Source organism: Aplysia californica, unplaced genomic scaffold, assembly GCF_000002075.1.
Source record: "Aplysia californica isolate F4 #8 unplaced genomic scaffold, AplCal3.0 scaffold00055, whole genome shotgun sequence".
In the NCBI taxonomy this organism is placed as follows: Eukaryota; Metazoa; Mollusca; class Gastropoda; order Aplysiida; family Aplysiidae; genus Aplysia; species Aplysia californica.
In genome coordinates, this window is record NW_004797325.1 from 313,481 (window position 1) to 334,231 (window position 20,751).

Consider the following 20,751-nt stretch of genomic DNA (forward strand, 5'->3'; position numbering starts at 1 on the left):
TCTCTCTCTCTCTCTCTCTCTCTCTCTCCCTCTCTCTCTCTCTCCCTCTCTCTCTCTTTCCTCCCCCCCCTCTCTCTCTCTCTCTCTCTCTCTCTCTCGTATCAACGGTGGACTGATGGCTAAGTGTTTGTTCACTGATAACAGTACATTATGACCTCAAGGACGCTTCAAAAAGTGGGTGGCTTTGCTTGCGATTTTGTTAGTTCCATCTAAACTCGCACAAAAAAGCCAAGGAACACCTTGCGTTTTCACCTGTCAAGTTTTAACTTCAATATCTCACAAACCCGTAAAGTTCAGTCAACCAAACTTGGCACACGCACTGGCAACTAGACAGTTTGCCTGTAAAGCAAATTAGACCACACGAGCTTCGCAGCGACGACGCAGGGCATGCCGAAAAAGTCGAAAAGCATGAAAAAAGGGCTAAATTTCTCTGACTCAGCAACATTGGCATAGGGACTGCAGGCTATAAAACTGAGCTTTGCACGTGCTAAACAGGTCTTGGCTATAACAAATATGCTCACTTGCAACCCTTTATTAAAAGCCAGCGATTTTCAGTCACGTTTCATTACAACACGATGGTCCAACGACGCTCCCTGCCTGGTGTCGACAGAGGACGAGCCCTTGTCTGGCTCCATGTTCCAAGTCGTGGCACGTCCACTTGGGGTGTCCCCATCAGTCAAATAGAGGCTGCAAGAACAATGGCGAGCGACCGGAAGGGTCCAGGACAGACCTCGACCAGGGCGGCCCCATTTGACCAACGACAGGATCGACCGGTTTAACGTCAAACAGGCCGTGACGTCAAGAACCGCCACTGCAAACGGTGTAAGGGGCGAACTTACAGGTGACAACCAATGTCCACGTGTCGAGGAAACGGTGAGGAACCGTCTCACTCTCCGTAGAGCCAGGTTCGATTCTCGTGTCCCTGCCAGGCGCCCATGGCACACGCCAGTCCACAAAGCAGCTCGCCGAGCGTCGTCTGCCCGCTATTCGCAGTGGACCCGACATCAGTGGGGCCAGGTAGACTTCTCGGACGAATCCAGATTCAACCTGCTGCACCCAGACAGGCGAGCCCACGTCTGGAGGCGCCGATAAGAGAGGTGCCACCCTGACTGCATCCAGCTGGTGGCACCCTTCGGTGGAGAGTCTGTTAAGGTGTGAGGAGGCTTCTCAACTCACCACAGCACCCCCCCCCCCCCCCCCCCCCCCCCCCCCCCCCCCCCCCCCCCCCCCCGGGGGGGGGGGGGGGGGGGGGGGGGACTTCTCGCAGCAGCAAGCTGTCACCCGCATGGACTGTCCAGCTTGTACTTGTAGTCCGGATTTGAAGCCAAAAGAGAACATTTGGGACCACATTGGCGGGCTGATAAGGGACAACCACGCTCCTGCACAAAACCTTTCTACAACGCTTGCGCTACCTCGTCCAGAAGTGGCAGAACCAATCGCAACAAGTTCTCCGAAAGCATGTCCTGTCCATGCGTCGACGCTGTACAGAGTGTTTGATCAAACAGGGTGGCTACACCCACTATAGACATGTTCATGAAGAACTGTGACTGTTCAGATTTTTTAAATCCGACCAGTGTATTTCAAACTCATTTTACATGAACTTCTTGTTGCTGCTGAAATCTGAAATTGTACTCACTTAATCTAAAGAGTCGAAACCGTCTTTTTGAAAAGAAGAATTCGGTCAAACTCTTTTTCAGTTACCGGTATCTTTATTTGAATTTTTGTTCCTTGCCTTTTTTGTGTGAGTTTAGTTCAGTTGTGAGCCTCTTTATAAACACTTTCACACATTTTGGGTCAATTTGGGACCCTCGACTAAAAGTCTGTCTCGGATAGGATGCAGTGACAAGCCTTCGAAATGCCATTAGGCGATGTTTCGTCATCAAAAAAAGCTGTAGCAGACTGGGCTGCTGGCATCGTTGTCATTATATCAGCGTGAAACGTAGGGCCTATTGTTTAAAAGATTTCAGCTCGTAGCTGCTTTAGTTCATCAATTTCTCTACTCCGCCCCCGACCCCACCCCTTCCCGGTTTTTCCTCTCTTTTTCTCTCCCTCTCTATCAGAAGAAAGGGGGGGGGGGTCTTTCTTACATTGAATAACCTCATTGCTGAGCCTGCCGAAACAATTGTTCAATCACTGGATCAGAACAGAACCTAGGCTTAACTGAAGTTAATCATATAAAGTCTACACTACGCTAAGGGCAAAGGTGACTTTGTTGCTAGTGCACAAAAGTAGGCCTACTTTGTTGTGGCAAGAAATCTAAAAAGATAGACTTACAGATGATAAGCAGAGCTGGTTGTAACGGAGTACAAGTACTCCGGTACTTGTACTTACGTTACAATTTTCGGTACTTTTACTGTACTCCGGTACATTTTGAGAACCAGTACTTTTACTGTACTCCGATACTTCTTATAAAAGTACTTTTGAGTACTTTTCAAGTACATTTTGAGTACTTTTGAAGCTTAATGAAAGAATAAGTGCCGACATTTCCGATCATAATTTACGGAACAAACACCCGGGCGAGCACAGCCGATCAACCAAGAGTTAAAAGTTGAGATCAAAGAACTGCCCGTCGCGTCAAAGATCAGCCACTCTTGTGAAAGTGATCACATGCGCTGTAAAACTCCATGAAACGGTACAATGATCCCCAGACGGGATCACACCGAGGTGTGAACTGACCGATGGGCGTTTCTTTTCCCCAAACATCGCACTTGCATCTGAGCTCGCCACCTGAACTTTCATCCCTCGTTGGGTGGGTTGGGCCTACAAATTCGCTCCAGGCAGGATCACATCGAACTGTGAACTCTTCCCTGACCATTGCAGTTGAAGGCAGTTTTTCTCTATTCCCGAAATTGCGAGACAGCCTGAATTTTAATTGGTGTGGTCACAGCGTGATGGTACGTAACGACAAAGGCGGGGGAACTCAATCAGAGATGGAAGGCTACAATTTTTGGACAGGTAAAGGGGAGGGGCAACTGGATAAACGAAGATAAAGATCTCGAGACGATATGCTAATGAGTGTACGGTATAATATTATGGCTTGCCTCATGGCACCATGCTACTGTGATTGGTCATCAAGGATGACCACTCTTTGCTCGCCATATGTCATAAACCTACCCAGGGGTCACGTCAGTTCTTGGGTCACTGTAGATTCTTCCTTAGCTTCGTCGGGCTAAGATCCCATATTTCCCTTGCTCCCGAGCACTGGGATCTTAGGCGGAGACTACTGTAGTAGAGAATTTTTGGTTACACTACACTTACTAGACTCTAGGAAATTACATGTAGGTAAAACTGGTTGTTTCCCTTCAACTAAGTGTCGGATTCGAAAACAGCTCATGTAATACATATATTTTGGCAGCAAATTGGCATGATGAAAAGATAACAATAATACCGTACTGGTTGGGAAAAGTGCTGATTTGAGGTAGAGGAAAACTATGTTCTTCTATTGTCTGTGTGTGGATATATGGTATGATGTGCTGGAAATATCTGAGAACTGAGGATTTATTTTTTCAGTGTGTTTACATTGTATTTACTTTTACTACACTTTCAGTATTTTTAGGTACCAGTACATACATGTACTTGTAGATTTAGTTCTTTGACTTTCCTTGACATGCTGTGCTATATATATATTTTTTTTTTACAGACACCATGTAGATTATTACAAAAGATAGTTTACTATCTTAACTTTTGGCGACACTGTGGGTGGTTGATGGGTGCTCTGGTGTGGTTTGCTCCTTCTTTCCTATCAAACACCTATCGTCCTGATCTCTCTCCTCCTTCTTTTTATATTTGTTACTCTCTTGTAGCACATCTAATCTTCAGCACTTACACAGTAGGCCTATTTTGGTTTGCCGTGGGCGCCGTGGACTACACAGTGTGACCAAACTCTGTCTTACCACTATCATAATCAATTGAAACTTAAACTGAGTTTTCAATGTAAATCAATCTAACAATTTTTAGGCTACCTAAATTTCTTTTTTCCTTTTTTTGTGGTTTGTGCTTAAGGCTACCTTGATTCCTTGAGGATTTGTTAAAGAAGAATTCAAAGCACTTTTTTTTGCTGGCCATTTTCATCAATTTTTTATTTTCTTAGATAAACTTTGTCTCTACATTTTCCAATTTTTATACTTTTCCTACTTTCCGACCTCTAGGACTGACTTACACTTGATCATATTGTCTTGCTCAAACAAATTCTATTCATAATATCACTTACTCACTAGTTGCGTCTGTTTGTTTGCTGGGTTTTTTTTTAAATTTCACGGACCATTTCCACCTACGTTCAGTGCGTATATTCAAATGCTTTGTATACTGTTTACATTATTAGTAATAAATGGCCGAATTTGTCAAATATACTAGATATGTTATTCAATATGATGTTTTGCATTAGCACTGAAGTGTTTTAGCATATTAGCAGAAAGTACTCAAAATGTACTCATAAGTACTTTTTAAAAAAGTAGCCTACTTGTACTCAAGTACATTTTACAGGAAAGTACTTTTACTTTTACTGTACTTAAGTACCTTTTTAAAAGTACTTTAACAGCTCTGATGATAAGTATACTTGACAGCACACTTTTTTAAAAAAGTCATAAGAATTAAGATTGCTAGTTATAGCAGTACGGGAACTTTCGAAACCCAGGAACATCTTTTTCAAAGAAGATTATTATAATTTCATGAGAATGGCTCAATTCTTCTTTTTCCTAAGATAGATGGTCGGCTAACTCATTTCTTGGCCATACTAAATGGGGAAAGACCTCTAACAAAAGGAGACACTTCCGAGGAAACCATTCAGGACTGAACAATTGAAAAGGTAACCGCGAAGCACACATTGCAATAGGATCTTAAATTTTCACTTTAAACCACGGGTTCAACTGCTAAATATAAATAAGTCGTATGCACTAGTTAGCCTCCCTTGGCAAAAGAAAACATTGAACCTCCAACCCTTGGAAAGGGAGGAAATGGCAAGTGGCCATTAGAGCAAGTTTAACTGTAGGCTTAAACTTACATGGATTTCATAAGAAAAATAATCACTTTCAAGTTCTATAGTAGTTGGACCGAATGATCTGTATTCCCCAGATTCAAAGCACATGAAATTTGATGTCCAGCACTTCCCTTGACAACAAGAGTGGCTAATACTAATAAGGTTAGGTGGGGGGGGGTGTGTGTCAACCTTATTAAAGGCCATATATGTGGCCTAAATAAGCACTCCCTTCAATAAATGAGGATCTCACTGTTGTCAAATCTCTTGACCATGAGCGAAATAAATACTGTCAAACTTCGTTGTAACACCCCCCTCCCACCCCCGCCAGGTTTTGCCAATGTATGAAAAGGAGCGCATATAAACATCATATTTACTCCTTCACACCACCATCTGCCAACTATCTGAGTTAAACGTCCGTATTTAACTAGTATAAATCTACCCCGTCATATGCCCAGCCAACTGACCGCTAGTCTAGTGGCTAGAGGTACACGCTGCTCTCTGTGCACAACATCCACTGGTTTGCTACTATAATCTTTCTCCCATATGACCACAACAAAAAGGAATGACAATATCAACCGCCTTCAAAGAAAGAAACAGACCACGATCTTCCGCCTATGAACAAAACATATACAGCTCAACTTCCACCTGAACACAATAAACCCGGAACTTCCTCCAATGTGTCCCTTGTGTGACTATGCGTATGAGACTGTGGAGCATCACCTGTTCCACTGCACAGCCCTAAATGACATCAGAGCTACCCTTCTCCCTCCGAGACCTAACATTGACAACACACTCTATGGAACATTACAGCAACTGCAGCAAACCTGCACTTATCACTACATGGCATTGGACAGAAGGGCGAGAGCCCAGCTGTTGCTGGATCAATAATAACAACAACAACAATCTTTCTCCCACAAGAAATCCATATATAGATAGAAGAGAGAGAAGACTCTCAGCTCTGGAAACATGTTCATGTATGTCAATCATGTATATCACCAACAAACAGACACTTTTCAAACACAGATCGCACAGCAGAATTACGTCTCATGACGTTGATGAGCAGTCGGGCTATGCAGCAGAGGAACCACCAGTCCCACTGTTCCGCCAACTTCATGCTTGTCCCAAGGGTGGCACTGTAACTAGGTTTGACTGTACTGTCAAAATGCAAAACTTTATCTCATTTTAATTTGGAAATGTATTTTTTTAAGCTAATGCAATGAAATGACACAAGAAATAAAACAAACCTTCTCACTTAAATCGTTTATTTGCAGAGATTAGAAATACTTATATAAATATGCAGAAAACAGATCCTTTGGAACGCTATGGCTATAATTTTAAAAATCATAAATCGATGGAATGTAAGTTTTTCAAAGCTAGGAAGAGCTAGTGTTGAAAGAAAAAGGCTAAAGCAGTAGTAGTAGTAGCGGACAGCATGTGATCTGACTACATCACAAAAAAAGCTAATTAGACAGGTATCAACAGCACAGTAAAAAGTTTCGTTGTCCCACAAACAAGCACAATTGATACTTGGAAAAGTAAAAGAGGAGTGAGAGCAGATGATGTGTTGTGATCCTATTGCATAATCTTCCTCAATTCCATCTGTTTGTAAAAAAAGCTTTTTTTACATTTTGTTAAATAACAAGACAACAACGGTGTAAACAAATTGGACTAGTGTTATTGGACCATAATACAACTAGTTAGAACCCCTCTCTACATAAGTGAAAATCGGATCACATTTTCTCTGTATCCTCAAAACAAATCTGCTTAAAGAAAATTATATGTTGAACAATTTTCTTATATTTAACAAAAACAAAAGCAGGAACAAACTGATTGCCTATAATCTTGCTAACCCCTCTTAATTCTAAACTACAAGAAGAACATAGACATAGAGAAGCACCATGGTAATGGTCAGAGAAACAACTTGGTTCAAATATCTGGCTGTGCTACTCAAACAGATTCCATGAATCCCCAAATCCTCGAAGATGACTAGTACTTGTGCTTAAAATAAGAAAAGGCCTGGAGTGACATGGTGTACTGTTTCACATCTCAATTTCAAAATATCTATTGCAATAGAGTATATGTATATAATATATATATCTTTTATAGATGTATCGGTATGTGTATACATAAAATAATCACAACTAAACACAACCAAATAGCACAAAAGAGTATAGAGGGAGTCATTTGGCAAGATGTTTCCTTTCACACTTCTTTAACATACTCATAAGTGCAGGAGATGTGTTTACTCTGTACTGTGTGTACATATCTGAGAAGATAAATGCTCCTTAGACTTAGTATACGGATGCTTGTGAAACTCTGCACTCTCCTACCCCTTAAAAAAAATGGAATGTGTAAATGAGAATGTCTTGTATACTGGGCACACTAAAAATATTTGTCCATGCATAAACAAAACAACAAAATAAAGTTAAGAAAGCTCTACATGTTAAAGAAAAGGAGAACAATTGGTAAACAAAGTTCATGAAATCATTTTGTATACAAATGAAGAAAGCATGCTGTGTAAAAAAAAACACGCAATGAACGTCTTTGACATAAACAGCTCAATTTGAATAACTTCTATTTCTCTCACAACATGTAACAAAGGTATAGATGAATCATTTGAAACACTATATAATGTATTCATCAATGGAACATTGTATGTTATTTTGCTCACAAAATGGTTGATCGGCAGTTATCTTTCCACGCACATAAAAAAATACGAATAAAGTATATTTTTGTATAAAACTTAATCACTTAATGATCAGCTTTGCAAGATGTACATCACAAAAAAGGGCTTCAGCATGACATATTCAGACTGCACGGAAGACACAAATAGCACTTTCTTTTAAAAAATGTAAAGCCCTGGGCAAAGCCTTTAAAAATATAAACAGATTATCAAAACAAGTATTCAATACATGCAAGAGCTTACCAGTGTACCAATCAATTCTAAATTGATTGGACTAGTACAATTTATTTTGAGTTAACTATTACAGTTTGATTTTTAGCTCCATCACTCGGAAAGTAATTTTTTAAAATGTGCATGAACGGTCACTGCGCAAAACGTTTTATACAGCCCCTACACATTGAAGCATACATAATAAAATGAATGGAAAAAATTGCATCCAACAGGACAGCTCTTCAACAAAAAGAGCTTTTCACAGCATAAACTTTGTTTTAAAGCAATATATTGAGAGCCCTGTTGTCGAGATTCTCTTGCGAGGCACATTCCTACGGTTAGACATTACGTCCGTCCTCGTACATCTGGAGTGCCATTTTGCCTGTGAGAGACAAAAAAACAACATTATAAAACACTGTGTAAATTTCATATCACACATTATCACTCCCTCAAGAGATGTTGAACATCAGCCAACAGTATTAGTGTTCAATTTGCATACCCTGACCTTGCGACAAGGACAGATCTAGTAATAACCAACACGCTGTAAGTGCAGGTATATTAACATAAAGACTAATTTGCTTAGCCAAAAAAAGCAAAATTCCTCAGGAAAGAGAAAAACACCCATCCTCTTAACAACTGTATCTACATTATGTTCTTTTTATTGTTTTCTCACCATTTACACTTTGAATTTCAACAAAATACTTCTTGAGCGCAGGCAACCTTAACCACAGATAAAGAAACAGCAATTTTTTTAAAAATCCAAATTTTGGGCTCAGTGCACCTAAACAGCCGGTTGACTATTTAACATTCTAAATATTTCAAAACAGCGGACAGCAGTAACTGAGAAAAAAAATCTAAAAATCAGTCTTCTCTGAGGAATCAAGAGCTTAGGTCTTCCATTCATCCATTAAACAATGTGAAAGTACTGGCTGGAGACCAAACAGGACTATGAAAATAACACAATTACTTACTGCAGTGGGCACGCCCTTCCTTCTCTGTCCCTTTGTAGGGATTTCCATTGTAGTCCACACACCAACACTTGAAGGCGTCTTTGGTCTCCCCCATACACTGCTCTCTCATGTAGTAGCCTTCTTTGTCACACCTCGGCATGTAGGTCACTATTGTCACAAATAAGACACAAAAAAAACACCCCCACTGTTAAGTTGAAAAGTCAGAAAATATTGACCACAACACATATTCAACAGGCTATAGGCCTATTAACTATTCTTGCTGAAGACACACTGCATGAAATTGAGCTCAACACCAATGTGTCAAAGTCCAAGCCCCTGCTCATGACTGTCAGAGGTGGAGACAGCAGGTGCAGCATTCAGCAATGCAGCACCTCCATGACCCCGAGAAGGTTTAAAGGACTTGTGGCATATTCAACAGCTCCTGACAGGGAAAAAGTAGGCCTCACTCTTTCCTGAAAGAACAGGGCTGCCTACTTCAAAGTTTCCATTTCAAGTAGATTTAGGGTCATTTTCAGGTAGTTTGGCCCAAAATCAGGTAGTACAAAGACAAAGAAGAAAAAAAAAGGCGATCGTTGCCCCATCGAACGCGTTTGCTTTCAGTGACATTGGGTAGTAATTATATTTTGAAAACTTGTTTGTGCATGCACATGTGTGTGTGTGTGTCTGTGTGTTCATGTGCGCATGCTATCGCGTGTGTTTATATATGTGGGGAGGGGAAGGGGGTGTTTGGGTGTGCACAAGTTACAATGAACTGTGTGTATGAAATGAGGCGAGGTTTAAAAAAAATAAAAAATTTATGGACTATCGTTCAAAGCACCTATCATTCAGTATTGAATCTGGAACTGAGTGCAGGGTGACTTCAAAACCCCCAGCCCATTCTAATAGAAACTATATTAAAACATATTTCCTGACACTAGCATAGGACACTAATAAGTCTTTCGTGATTTAGAGGTATGACAGACAATTAATTTTAACTAGTTTTACCCTAAAAATACAAAATGAATCCTGATCTGGGCCTGAGCAGAGGCAAGAAGAACATCAACTGCCAAAACCATGTTTGGTTTCCGCAATCACTGATTTTAAAAAGCATGCAAGACAAAACTTATTTATAAAACTTTTATAGTTAGGCTTACGGCAGAGAAAAAAGTGAAAATAAAAGAGAGCGTGTACTGAGAGCCGGAGCAGGAAGGACTGAGAGCGTGGGATGTGGTGATGCTGAAAACCTGGCAATCGGTGAATCACTGAAAACTAAGTATTGATTTTTTTCAAAATGCTAAATCACAGTACCAGTTTTTAATCAGCAACAAGCCATCATGATGCATAGGCATCCAACATAGAGCTTTCCAAGGGTTAAAAATGGCATTTCCTCATTGCCACTATACAATTTGTCATCACTGACAAATCCGGGAACACCAACCTGGAAGATACAATCATCAAGCCTGTACTCCAATGTTCCCTCATTTACTCACTCAATTGCCGAATGGCAAAACCAGTTCCACTTAAAGTTATCATTTTAGCATCAGTTTCTTGCTCCACGGCCTTTTCCTGCTGCCGTAAACTTTATTGCGCCAAACACCTCCCCTCAATTCCGTATACTTTGAATGACCTTTGATTAGGCTTTCCCCAATAACCACCGGCCGGTCCCGTACTCATTAACTCTCACAGGTTCACTGACCGGTCACGATGACCGGCCCGACAATCTAGAAATCGGAGGACGCTTGTTTTCTTTTTCTACCTTTTTTTTTTGTCATTATAGTGACATCAGTGAGAATATCGATTTAATTTGTATGGCGACACTGTTTCTTATGCACAAAATGCATGTTACAAATTTTTATTATCTCTAATCAAACTATCATCGGACAATTCTGAGCAGTAACGAAAGCGAAAGTAGATTTTGATTTTCCCGATGGAGTCTCTGTATTACACCTACAGTTCCGCCTGCCACCATAGCCACTTATTCGCGTGAAACGTACCCTCAGACTGGGGAAAGCCGAACGTAATATCACAAACGCGACCTGTAAAATATGAACTCTGTAGGCTTTTCAGATTTGGTTTTGAAGACTTTGTACATTTTCTTGGGTCTCAGCGATTTCTTTTTTACATTCTCGGGTAATAAATTCCCGCAGTTCTCTTGCGTAGAATCCTCATTTGGAACTGACCAATTCTCGAGACCAATACAGATTTTAGAATGTTTTGCTTCGGCATCGATTTTCTTTCTACATTCACAATTTTGTTTTCTAGATAAATGAATTAAATGCAGATTTTCCAGCCGCAGCAAAAACCCGAAGATAAACAGAAAGAAAGAATGAATGAAAAGAAGGAGGAAGATTATCTATCGTGAGTAGACAGATTTTAGCCGATATGCACCTGAAAAACTATTGCCGACCGAACGGCACAGATAGACAACGGTCGAGTATACGAAATGCACAATCTGGCAGCTTCTAATACAGCATATTGCCGAGAGTTGCCGTAATCATCTGACAACTTACGGAGCTCTCTTTTAACGCATGGAGTTGACATGATGATGCGGCAAGTACAGAACTTTCGGAAGGTACGGATTTCCGTAAAAACAAAGAAGAATGGAAGCACTGCAGAATGTTCTTTTTTTCTTTTTATTCTTTCAGCACCCATTGCAAATCCGGTAGTTTTGACACCTTATCGGTATGGTGGTAGAACAGGCCCAAAATCGATTTCTTAAAGCGCATACTATAAAAACTCAGTTAGTATTTCCAGGCAATGTTTAAAAAAACAACTTTAAGACATAGACCTACAAGGTGAATCGATCTAATATCCTGGACATTGTTCTGTTGAAAAAAAACCCACAGGATCAAGACAAAGCTTAGGTAACAAATATTACCCACATGTCTTTTATTATATTAGACATCAATTTAAAACTAATGACCCATTCAAAGGCAAAAGCAAATAATGAGGTTCTTTGACAAAAACGAACAATAATACGCCATCCTCAAGAAGCAATAGAGACCTGGCAGGTAACAAGCACAATCAAAGTTCAATGTTGTCTACGTTGCTTTTACTCTCACTCTCAGGAATAACAAATTGACACAGGTAATCTTAAAGTAGTACTTTCGATACCAACTACTTTTCTCAAGGTTCAACTGAATAAGACAATTGGTTACTAAAAAGAATACTGTAATCCTCATCATTCAAAATCTAAGTTAAGTTACTAGAGTAAAAAAAACAAAAACATTGCCACTGATGTCTTAAATACCAAACCATAATACACTTGAACTGAAAATTGCCCCTCTTCCATTCCCCTCAAGCCAACACTGAGAGCCTTAATAGATAATAAAGAAAAAAAAAAAAAAGTAAGTACTGTACCTGGCTTTCCAGACCTCCTGATCTCGTCAAGCTTCTTGAAGCAAGGAGCCACTGTGGACACAGGAACACCATCATTAGTCAAACAAATAACAGAGCTAGCTTGGACTACCATCAAGCTCAGGTTGGTCCTTTTTATAAAAGGGAAATGGAGCCTTTTGAAAGACTTCGATTGGCAGTTCATACTGACAGTTGAGGTCTACTTGTAACAGGAGTGTTATAGGAAAAATGTTTTCAGCATTGTGTTTTTTGTTAGAAACACTTACGAAGATCATTCACAAAAGATACAACCCGAAAAAAATTATTATTAACCCTATCCGTACGTTGTGTTATACTATTGTATCCATAAAACGAGTTGAACTCTGTGTCCCCACTTTCCAAAGAGGAAATTTACTTGTTAATCCGATCTGTATCCTTTGCATAGCAGTCTGTCAATATGATTTTTTGAGAAATACTGATGAAAATTTCAAAAAGATCTTCGCACTAGAAGCAATCTAAAATGTGAAGAATACAACCCCGGGAGTACAAAATGACCCCAGGGCGCACGTATAGGGTTAAATGAACAACTGTCTGCATGACATTTTTCGTTCTAAAGGAAGAACAAAACACACTTACCGACATTAGCGAAACAACAGCACCATTCATCACTGGACAGTTTTCCATCTGCATTCCGGTCACAAGAGGTAAGGTATGGCCTCATGCAAGGTTCCATGCTGTTCTCCTCCATCACACTCATCTCAAACTCGTTCAAATGATCATCGCCATTTTTGTCCATCTGGTTGAACTGCCACATTGCTGACTTGAAGCATTCACACCTGTTGCCTGATTACACATATAATATTTTGATATCAGAAACCCTCCCAAAACTATTCACGTTATAAGAGAAGTAAATCAATAGTATGACAAGACAGTCATGAAACTTCAGCACAGAGAAGTGTGTGTAGCATGTTTAAATGTATCTGTATAGTATGAAAGTTTCCTTGGCACCAGTGTGCTATTTTTATGAGTAGTAAGTTTTCAGTGAAGGGACTCCCAGGTTAAGCAGTCTACCATCTCCCGACCAGTGAAGTTACACAACCAGGAGCCAGACAATGCTTGTCCCTGAATTTTTTTTCCCCCTTCAGGACATTAGGAATGAACTTTTTGCCCAACTGTAGAAGTCTACTCCAGTGTCAAAACACTCTAACATGGTCGGAGGACTTCACAAACATAGTAAAAAAAGAACCAAAAAAAACTAAAACAAAAAATATTTCCAGATGAGTTCCAAGACAAGGAGAAATAAGTGGACAATGACAAACCACTGACAATTTCTCTTACCATCATGTTCTCGGAGTTCCTTCTTGACAGACACATGTTTATGGAAATGTTTGATGTTGCCTGCTTGCTTCTTTGCCAAATGATCTTGTCCATGAAGAAGATGAAACCAGCCCATCATTCTTGTTCTCATTTGTGAAAACTCACTTGTTGTGCATTCTGCTCCAGAAGAAAAAGAAGGGGGAAAAAAAGCACATGAAAAACTACAAATATAAAGTTCTCCAACATGGAACATAGATCGAACTACAAGTGTATCACAATTAAAGAGTATATTTATTTTCTGACCATTTGACTATCATAAAAAATGGGAAATGCAGTGCAAGTACATATATGGAGACCCCAGCAACAAAATTCAAACAATATATTAGGTAAACCTAAAGTTTATGGAGTATTTATATAAGCACTTCTGAATCAAACTGTACAGGTATACAGAGTTGCTGATAAACCTAACCGTTATTCTGTCCAACAGGTAGGATTACCTTCACCATTATCCGACGCCACCAAAAGGACAAAAAAATAGTTAAACTACACACTACACATGCATGTTACAAACACATGCAGTTTCACATACCTTCTATTTAAAGATTTCAACGATACATTAACAAAATTTACAAAGATTGCAGGGATTGAATTAAACAATGTTATAGCGATTAGTACCATTAAATGTTGCCAGTGCTGAAAACAATAAAATATTATGAATCTGATCTTAAATTTACCCCCAAAACAAGAAGCACTCTGTGCTGGTAGTAAACCAGATGACTTACCTTCTTTGCCAACAAGACCTGGAACATGGGGTTTCTTCATATGCTGAAAAGAAAACAAATTAAGATAAACATTCTAATACAGAACGCCTTTCAAATATTAGGAACAAGAATCCAATGGTGATGGAAAAGTCGAAAGCATTCTTTTCACGTTTGTTACATGGCTTGGCATTGCCTCATTAACTCAAAATTCAAATTTTTATATGACTGAATCTTTATTTTTAATAATTTATTAACAAATGAGCCGATACTCCATATATTAAACACAGGATAGACTAAAGATGGTTTTGCTTTATTAAGAGATCATACACAGCAGTCCTCTTGATGAGTAAATTATAACAACAACAACAATAATGGTGACTGACAGTTAAAATCAGTTTCAGGTTTCAAAATCAAAAGCACCTAAAGACATCTCTGAAAGAGTAGAGAGGCAGGGAACTCTTGTTACTAATTGTTAAAAATCAGTGAAAAAGGTTAAATCCTGTCATATCGTTGACACTAAACACAGAATCAAAAATCTACATTTGACTGGGCCCTATGTCTGATAGATCTATAAAAGATAAGCAAAACCAGGAGCCTGCATATGATATAAATGCTTGTAAATTTCATCTATTCAGACAAAACATTATCATTGGTTTTTCTCTCTACAGAAATATGAAACAACAGATTCAGGATTATGTCCAATATATCTCTCCCCTCCTCCCCCGAAAAAAAAACCCTCTCATGATAATAATAATAATAATAATTGCATTCATATAGCGCATATCCATGCTCAAGAGAACGTTCTATGCACTTTACAACTATTATAATTTATTACCCCTGCAGACCCTTTGAGAACACTCAGAAACATTCTCAGCTTCCGCGGAAGAATACAGTGCAAGCTGCGGATTTCACACGTGCCCGTTTCCACCTGGGTGAAGTGAGGAAAATTTGTGCAAAGTGCCTTTCCCAAGGACACAACATCGGGCCCCTGAGAGGATTCGAACCCACGACTTTACGGTTGTGAGTCAGAGAGCCTAACCACTAGGCCACCGACGTCACAACAATAAACACCTTCCCAAGAAAAAAAAATTATGTTAAGCATTCTTGTTAAAAGAAACAAAATCAAGTCACTACCACTAGATAAAATAATCCATGCTTTTTTCAATCATGTTGCACAGTTGCTGATCCTATTTTGCAGGTCACATCTGTGTCAGCAACTGCTTTAAAGCATAAGATCACAATTCCTGATCAGGAGTTGAGAATTAAAAAAACCCAAGACCTGCTGTAAAAACAAAACAAAATCTAAAAAAATAATAATACCAACCTTTCCCTTATGAAGGTCAAGGTGATGAGAATATCCATGCTTATCAAGATGTTTTTTCTTCATGTCTGCCATACTGCTGTCAAATTTGTAGTACTCATGATCCTTAATTCCACTGTAATTTTCTCTCTGGAACTTTCTCCAAGCTTTCATCTCTTTCTTCTGATAACGATGGAAGAGTTTCATGCTGTAGAGTGAAATAAATCCTCTAATAAGATAAAGACATAAAGACAAAGAGGGCCACTGAATAGCCCGATGGCAATAAAAACTTCAAATTTACAAGTCGAGTTTGAACAAAATATCAGTAATTTTTTTAAAAAACATGATAAACTTGAAAATGGTATCAGTTGAAAATCTACAAGTTTGACCATTAGGCCTATGCCAATTTTCTGAAGTATGAAAATTGCAATAATAAAGACAAAAGCAGTACAGAGGATGCTGTTCTTACATGCCAGTATAGACTATAGATAGAAGAAAGAGTAAAAAAATGAAGTGTCATCTCTACCTTTTCTTCAAGTCCTTCTTGCGTACACACAATGGTTTTGTATCGACCGGCCCTGAGATACAAACTTCCCCATGTCCACACTGAAGACCACAGTCTGCAGCTATAGAAATTGAAATGGCAAAATGAAACAACCCATATCAGAAATTTTTAAACTGACTTAATGTTAAAATTTTGATTTGATCTTTCTGACAACCACAATGAAAAATAGAATGTCTAAGATTCAAACAACAGTATGGCAGGAGGAAGGCATTGGCTGTTTTGAGATTACAGATTAAAGTGTGTCTGCTGTAACGGTCAGATTTTATGTCACAGTAAGAATAGTGAAAGAGGATGGATAACTTTAAAGTGTGACAGAAAATGTTGCATAACGAAATAAAGGCCACCGATCTGTACTTTGTTGTATCAGCATGTGTTTCATTGGGTATGATACTGAATGCCTTTGTCTTACTGTCTCATAATTGTCATAAAGAGAACTGGGTGTACGAGGGAACAAGACAATGAGAAGATATATATATATATATATATATATATATAGACAATGAGAAGATATATATATATATATATATATATATATATATATATATATATATATATATATATATACAGGCTCTCTTCAATATCTTTTGATTTTTAAAATAAAAAGTTCCAAAAACATTTCCACAATAAGTACAATACAAGTTAAAAGCATAGGAACCTCAAAATAAAAAATGGCCATTTGAAAGAAAATATAAAGTCAAAGCATGCATAAGGGATTTTTTTTCTACATCCAAAATTGTTGAAGAATCCCCACCACCTCCCCTATGAGTACTGTTGAGGGGAAACTAAAAGAAGGTTACGCAGTGGAGAAATAATAAGAAACCCTTCTTTTCTTTTTACCCCCCACTTTCTCAATACTCTACAAACTCCAGTGCTTTTAATTAATCTATATATAAGTAGTGAAAGTTTCTCTACATTGTTGCTCTACAAAAAATACTTTTCCCTCTGGAGGGAAAAGGACTAGAGTGTTATTTTACAACAGGGCAGAAGGATAAAAATTTCACAAATACAGTGATAATAAACTGACACTTCAACTAATCAAGTTAGCATAGACTTTCACTCTCACCTGATTTGACTTTCAACCATGCTAAATGCTTCTTGTGACTGACCTGAAATGTAAGAGAAACACTTTTTACAAACATATGTGTACATGATAGACAAATAATAATCACCAGAAAAAATTATCAGCTTGGGTTGGTATAGATTTTTACCATATTATTTCCCACTTTGAAAGTACTTTTGTATCGAGTGACTTTTCCAACAAACACGATGACCCTGATCCAACCCATACCCTTACCCCTACTTCCAGGCCTACCTACCTCTACCCTTGCCCCAAACCTTGACCCTCTATTCTATTATATTTCATATTGGTCGCTCGTTACGAATTCTTCCCGTCACTTTCTTATAATGACACTATCGGAGAGGATCACCTGTCTAAGACAACCTGTCAGAGAGAGAGAGAGAGAGAGAGAGAGAGAGAGAGAGAGAGAGAGAGGGAGAGGGAGGGAGGGAGGGAGGGAGGGAAGGAGGGAGGGAGGGAGGGAGGGAGGGAGGGGAGGGAGGGGAGGGAGGGAGGGAGAGAGAGAGAGAGAGAGAGAGAGAGAGAGAGAGAGAGAGAGAGAGAGAGAGAGAGAGAGAGAGAGAGAGACAGATTTCTGCAATCTGCCATTACAAATGGTTCATGTGAAAAGTGGCTAAATTTTGAAATTGTTTAACTCAGGTCTCTAAATCTTTGGTAAGTCTTTCCCACACATAATTCAGCTGCCATTTTGACCGATCCAACTCTTGACTTGGAGGACAAGGGGTGACCGAGTGAGTGACTGAATCTTGCGTGATTGATCACGCGAATTTTAAAGGAGCATGCACACAAATTCCCACGAGCCAGAAGCCGCAGGCCAGGCAGGGCTAATCGACCGATCAGAGAAATCCTAGATGGGACGAGTAGCCTGGCGCTAGTCACCCGATCCGAACTTACCTGATGAAAAATGATAAGTTTATAGATCAGTTTTGAATACCATTGTTCAAGTAAAAAGAAGAATTTGAGTCCAAAACATTCGGAAATTGACCTACTACTTCCTTTCGAACCTCAGAATATGTGTAACTACTCGTTATGACATATCAACTTATAGAGGGGGTTTAAGATCTATAAATTATTAATGTGTTCATGACACATTATGAATAGAAAGCGAAAGAGATAGAACGTTGTTTTCAGACTTGACACCGCTTCACTCTGTGGCAATTGACGCTAGATCTATAAAACCAAATAACACCCCCTCCCCTCACCAACGAGAAAATCTATCCTAACTTCAGTTGCAATTTATTTTATTTCGGGAGAGGAATTTCGTAACACGTAACAGGCGACCACTATGAAACAGAGTAGAATAGAGGGTTAGGGTTTAGGAAGGGGTTTGGGGTAGGAGCGATGGGGTGCGGATAGGGGTTGGGTCAGGGTTAGGTCTCTTCTTTAAATTGTGTTTGTTGGAGTGGTCGTTCATTTCGAAAGTCCTTCCCATTTCGGAAGCTGATGACAGAAGAGAGTACGTTATGTTTCAATCTCAAAATAATCTTTATACCCCTCCCTCCGCCAACTCTGATTTAATCAATTGTTTAAGTTTTAGTTACCTCCCATGCGCAAATGTTGCTTCTCTCTATTCTAGATTCTACAGACTAGATCTGGATCTAGAGGTGGGGAACAAACAAGGTTGGGTATTTTTTTACTTTCCCTCCCGTCTCACACTCAGCTACCAGTTGTCTATTAAAAAAATTTTCTACTAAATATTGATGCGCTGAACACGAATATCAACTTCATTTCCGTCGCAAATTAATGGTTTTTGAAATATTTGATTGTTTTTAACCAAGATAGACATGCTTTGAACCAATCGGGGGGTTCCAGGGGGGCCTGCCCCACTGGGGTAAAAGAAAATCTGGGGGGTTACAGGGGGGCATGCCCCCCTGTTTTTACACCCATAATTTGATATTTTACAGTTAGATTTGAAATTGTCTTGAAAATAATTGATTTGCGACAGTTTTAGTGGCTTTATGTGTGATCTGCAGCAAACAGTACAGCAGTTTGACCCCTGAAACAGTGCATCTGTGTGCGGGAGTGAAAGTAAAAATTTACCCAAGGTTGGAAGTGCAGTCGATGCAAGGCCCTGTTAGGACTTTAGGATGTTTTGTTTTGGGAGATGCCAAGCTTAGGAGGCAGAGACGCATTTCAATCCATGATTCATACAGTACAGACAACATCCCGTTAAACGTAGAAAAGACGCATCTTCTTTCTGATTGGCTGCTAATTTTAGTAATGTGACGTCGTCACTTCCTGGGATACCCACATGGAACGACGTGTTTTCGGTAACATTTCGGTTTTCCAAGATCTAGATTTAGATCTAGATTCTAGATTAGATCTATTATATCTAGATTCTAGATCTAGTAGGCCTACTTGGACATGATGGAAGACCGCACGAAAATTGTCATAAAGACGCAGGAGGACTAGATCTAGATCTAGATATATCTAGATTTAGATCTACCAACTTGCCCCCCCCCTCTCCTGCATTTTTAATCACTAGATCTAATACTTTTTATAAAAACAACAACTTCAAAGCAACTCTACAAACTAGATCTAGATCTAGCTAGATTCTAGGCCTATAATTTATGGAACGGTTGGTCAGTCGGGAGGAGGAAAAGAGAAAAAAACAAACTGTCCGGGACCGGAATCGAACCGCTCCAAAAGTCATTGCACGACATCAAACGCAGACGCGCTATCAAAACAGCTATCAGAACTTCCGAGAGAAAGGTGTAGATTAAGCATCATATTAGGCCTAGACACTTCCATCTTTGGTGCCATGCGGTTGTCTATACTTAGATGACGATGCAGTCACGACAGTCACGTGATCGGAGGGGTATCCTGGGGTCTGACGTCAAACAAGATGGGCGACTTACCTAAAAATAGTTTGCTTCTTTCTACTTTTAATCGCATGTGTACAGACAGTGCTACTGACACTACTGTGTATTAACTGAGAAGGCCTACTCAACAATGACAATTAGGAGGTAATTTAGTAGCCTAAGGCAAGGAGAGTAAGTGGAGAGCAGTGTCAGTGGTGGTGTACCAAGACTCCCGTTTTTTTAAGGTGTGTGTAGGCCTACTCTTCACTACTTATGATTATATAAGTACTCACCTTTCCCCTTTTATGATGTTTTCCTTTCATTTTATGATGTCCATGGTGGTGCCCACCTTCCATTCTGTGGGCTTTTTTGTCCATGCCATTGTGACCATGATGATGACCCAGTTTTTTCGAATACTTTTTCTGTCTCCATTCTTTCTTGGACTTAGAGGCTTCAGACAGAACAAGTATCACACAACATATTGCTAACAGAATTACAAAGTTCTTCATGACGAAGATTTTAACTAACACAAATCACAGATAATAGATAGAGGCACAATATTGTATGTGTGCGTTTTTTCAACCCTCGCTTCGCACCCGGTAAATTCCTTTCCTCGCAATGGCGAACTCGTCTCGCTCGTTGCTGTGACTTGCTACTTGCTGTGACAGTGACACTTCCCCAATCTCCACTCGTCAGAATCGTCACTGCCTATTTTAGAGATAACCGGACCGGATGTCCGCTTGCATTGAGTTGGCTGGCAAACGAAACGGGGGGG

The 20,751-nt window shown here is 39.5% G+C and overlaps 1 protein-coding gene across 1 annotated transcript; it reads right to left on the reverse strand.

The window, feature by feature from the left end:
• Positions 1 to 6,220: 6,220 nt before the first annotated feature.
• Positions 6,221 to 20,715, reverse strand: LOC101858330 (proteoglycan Cow; the record flags this gene model as incomplete). The annotated part of the gene is given in 10 exon segments (XM_005092907.2): positions 6,221 to 8,250; positions 8,840 to 8,986; positions 12,179 to 12,229; positions 12,791 to 12,997; positions 13,493 to 13,648; positions 14,254 to 14,296; positions 15,557 to 15,740; positions 16,059 to 16,158; positions 17,161 to 17,203; positions 20,270 to 20,715. Coding segments are annotated over 10 exon segments (1,191 nt in total). The 3' UTR covers positions 6,221 to 8,206.
• Positions 20,716 to 20,751: the final 36 nt, after the last annotated feature.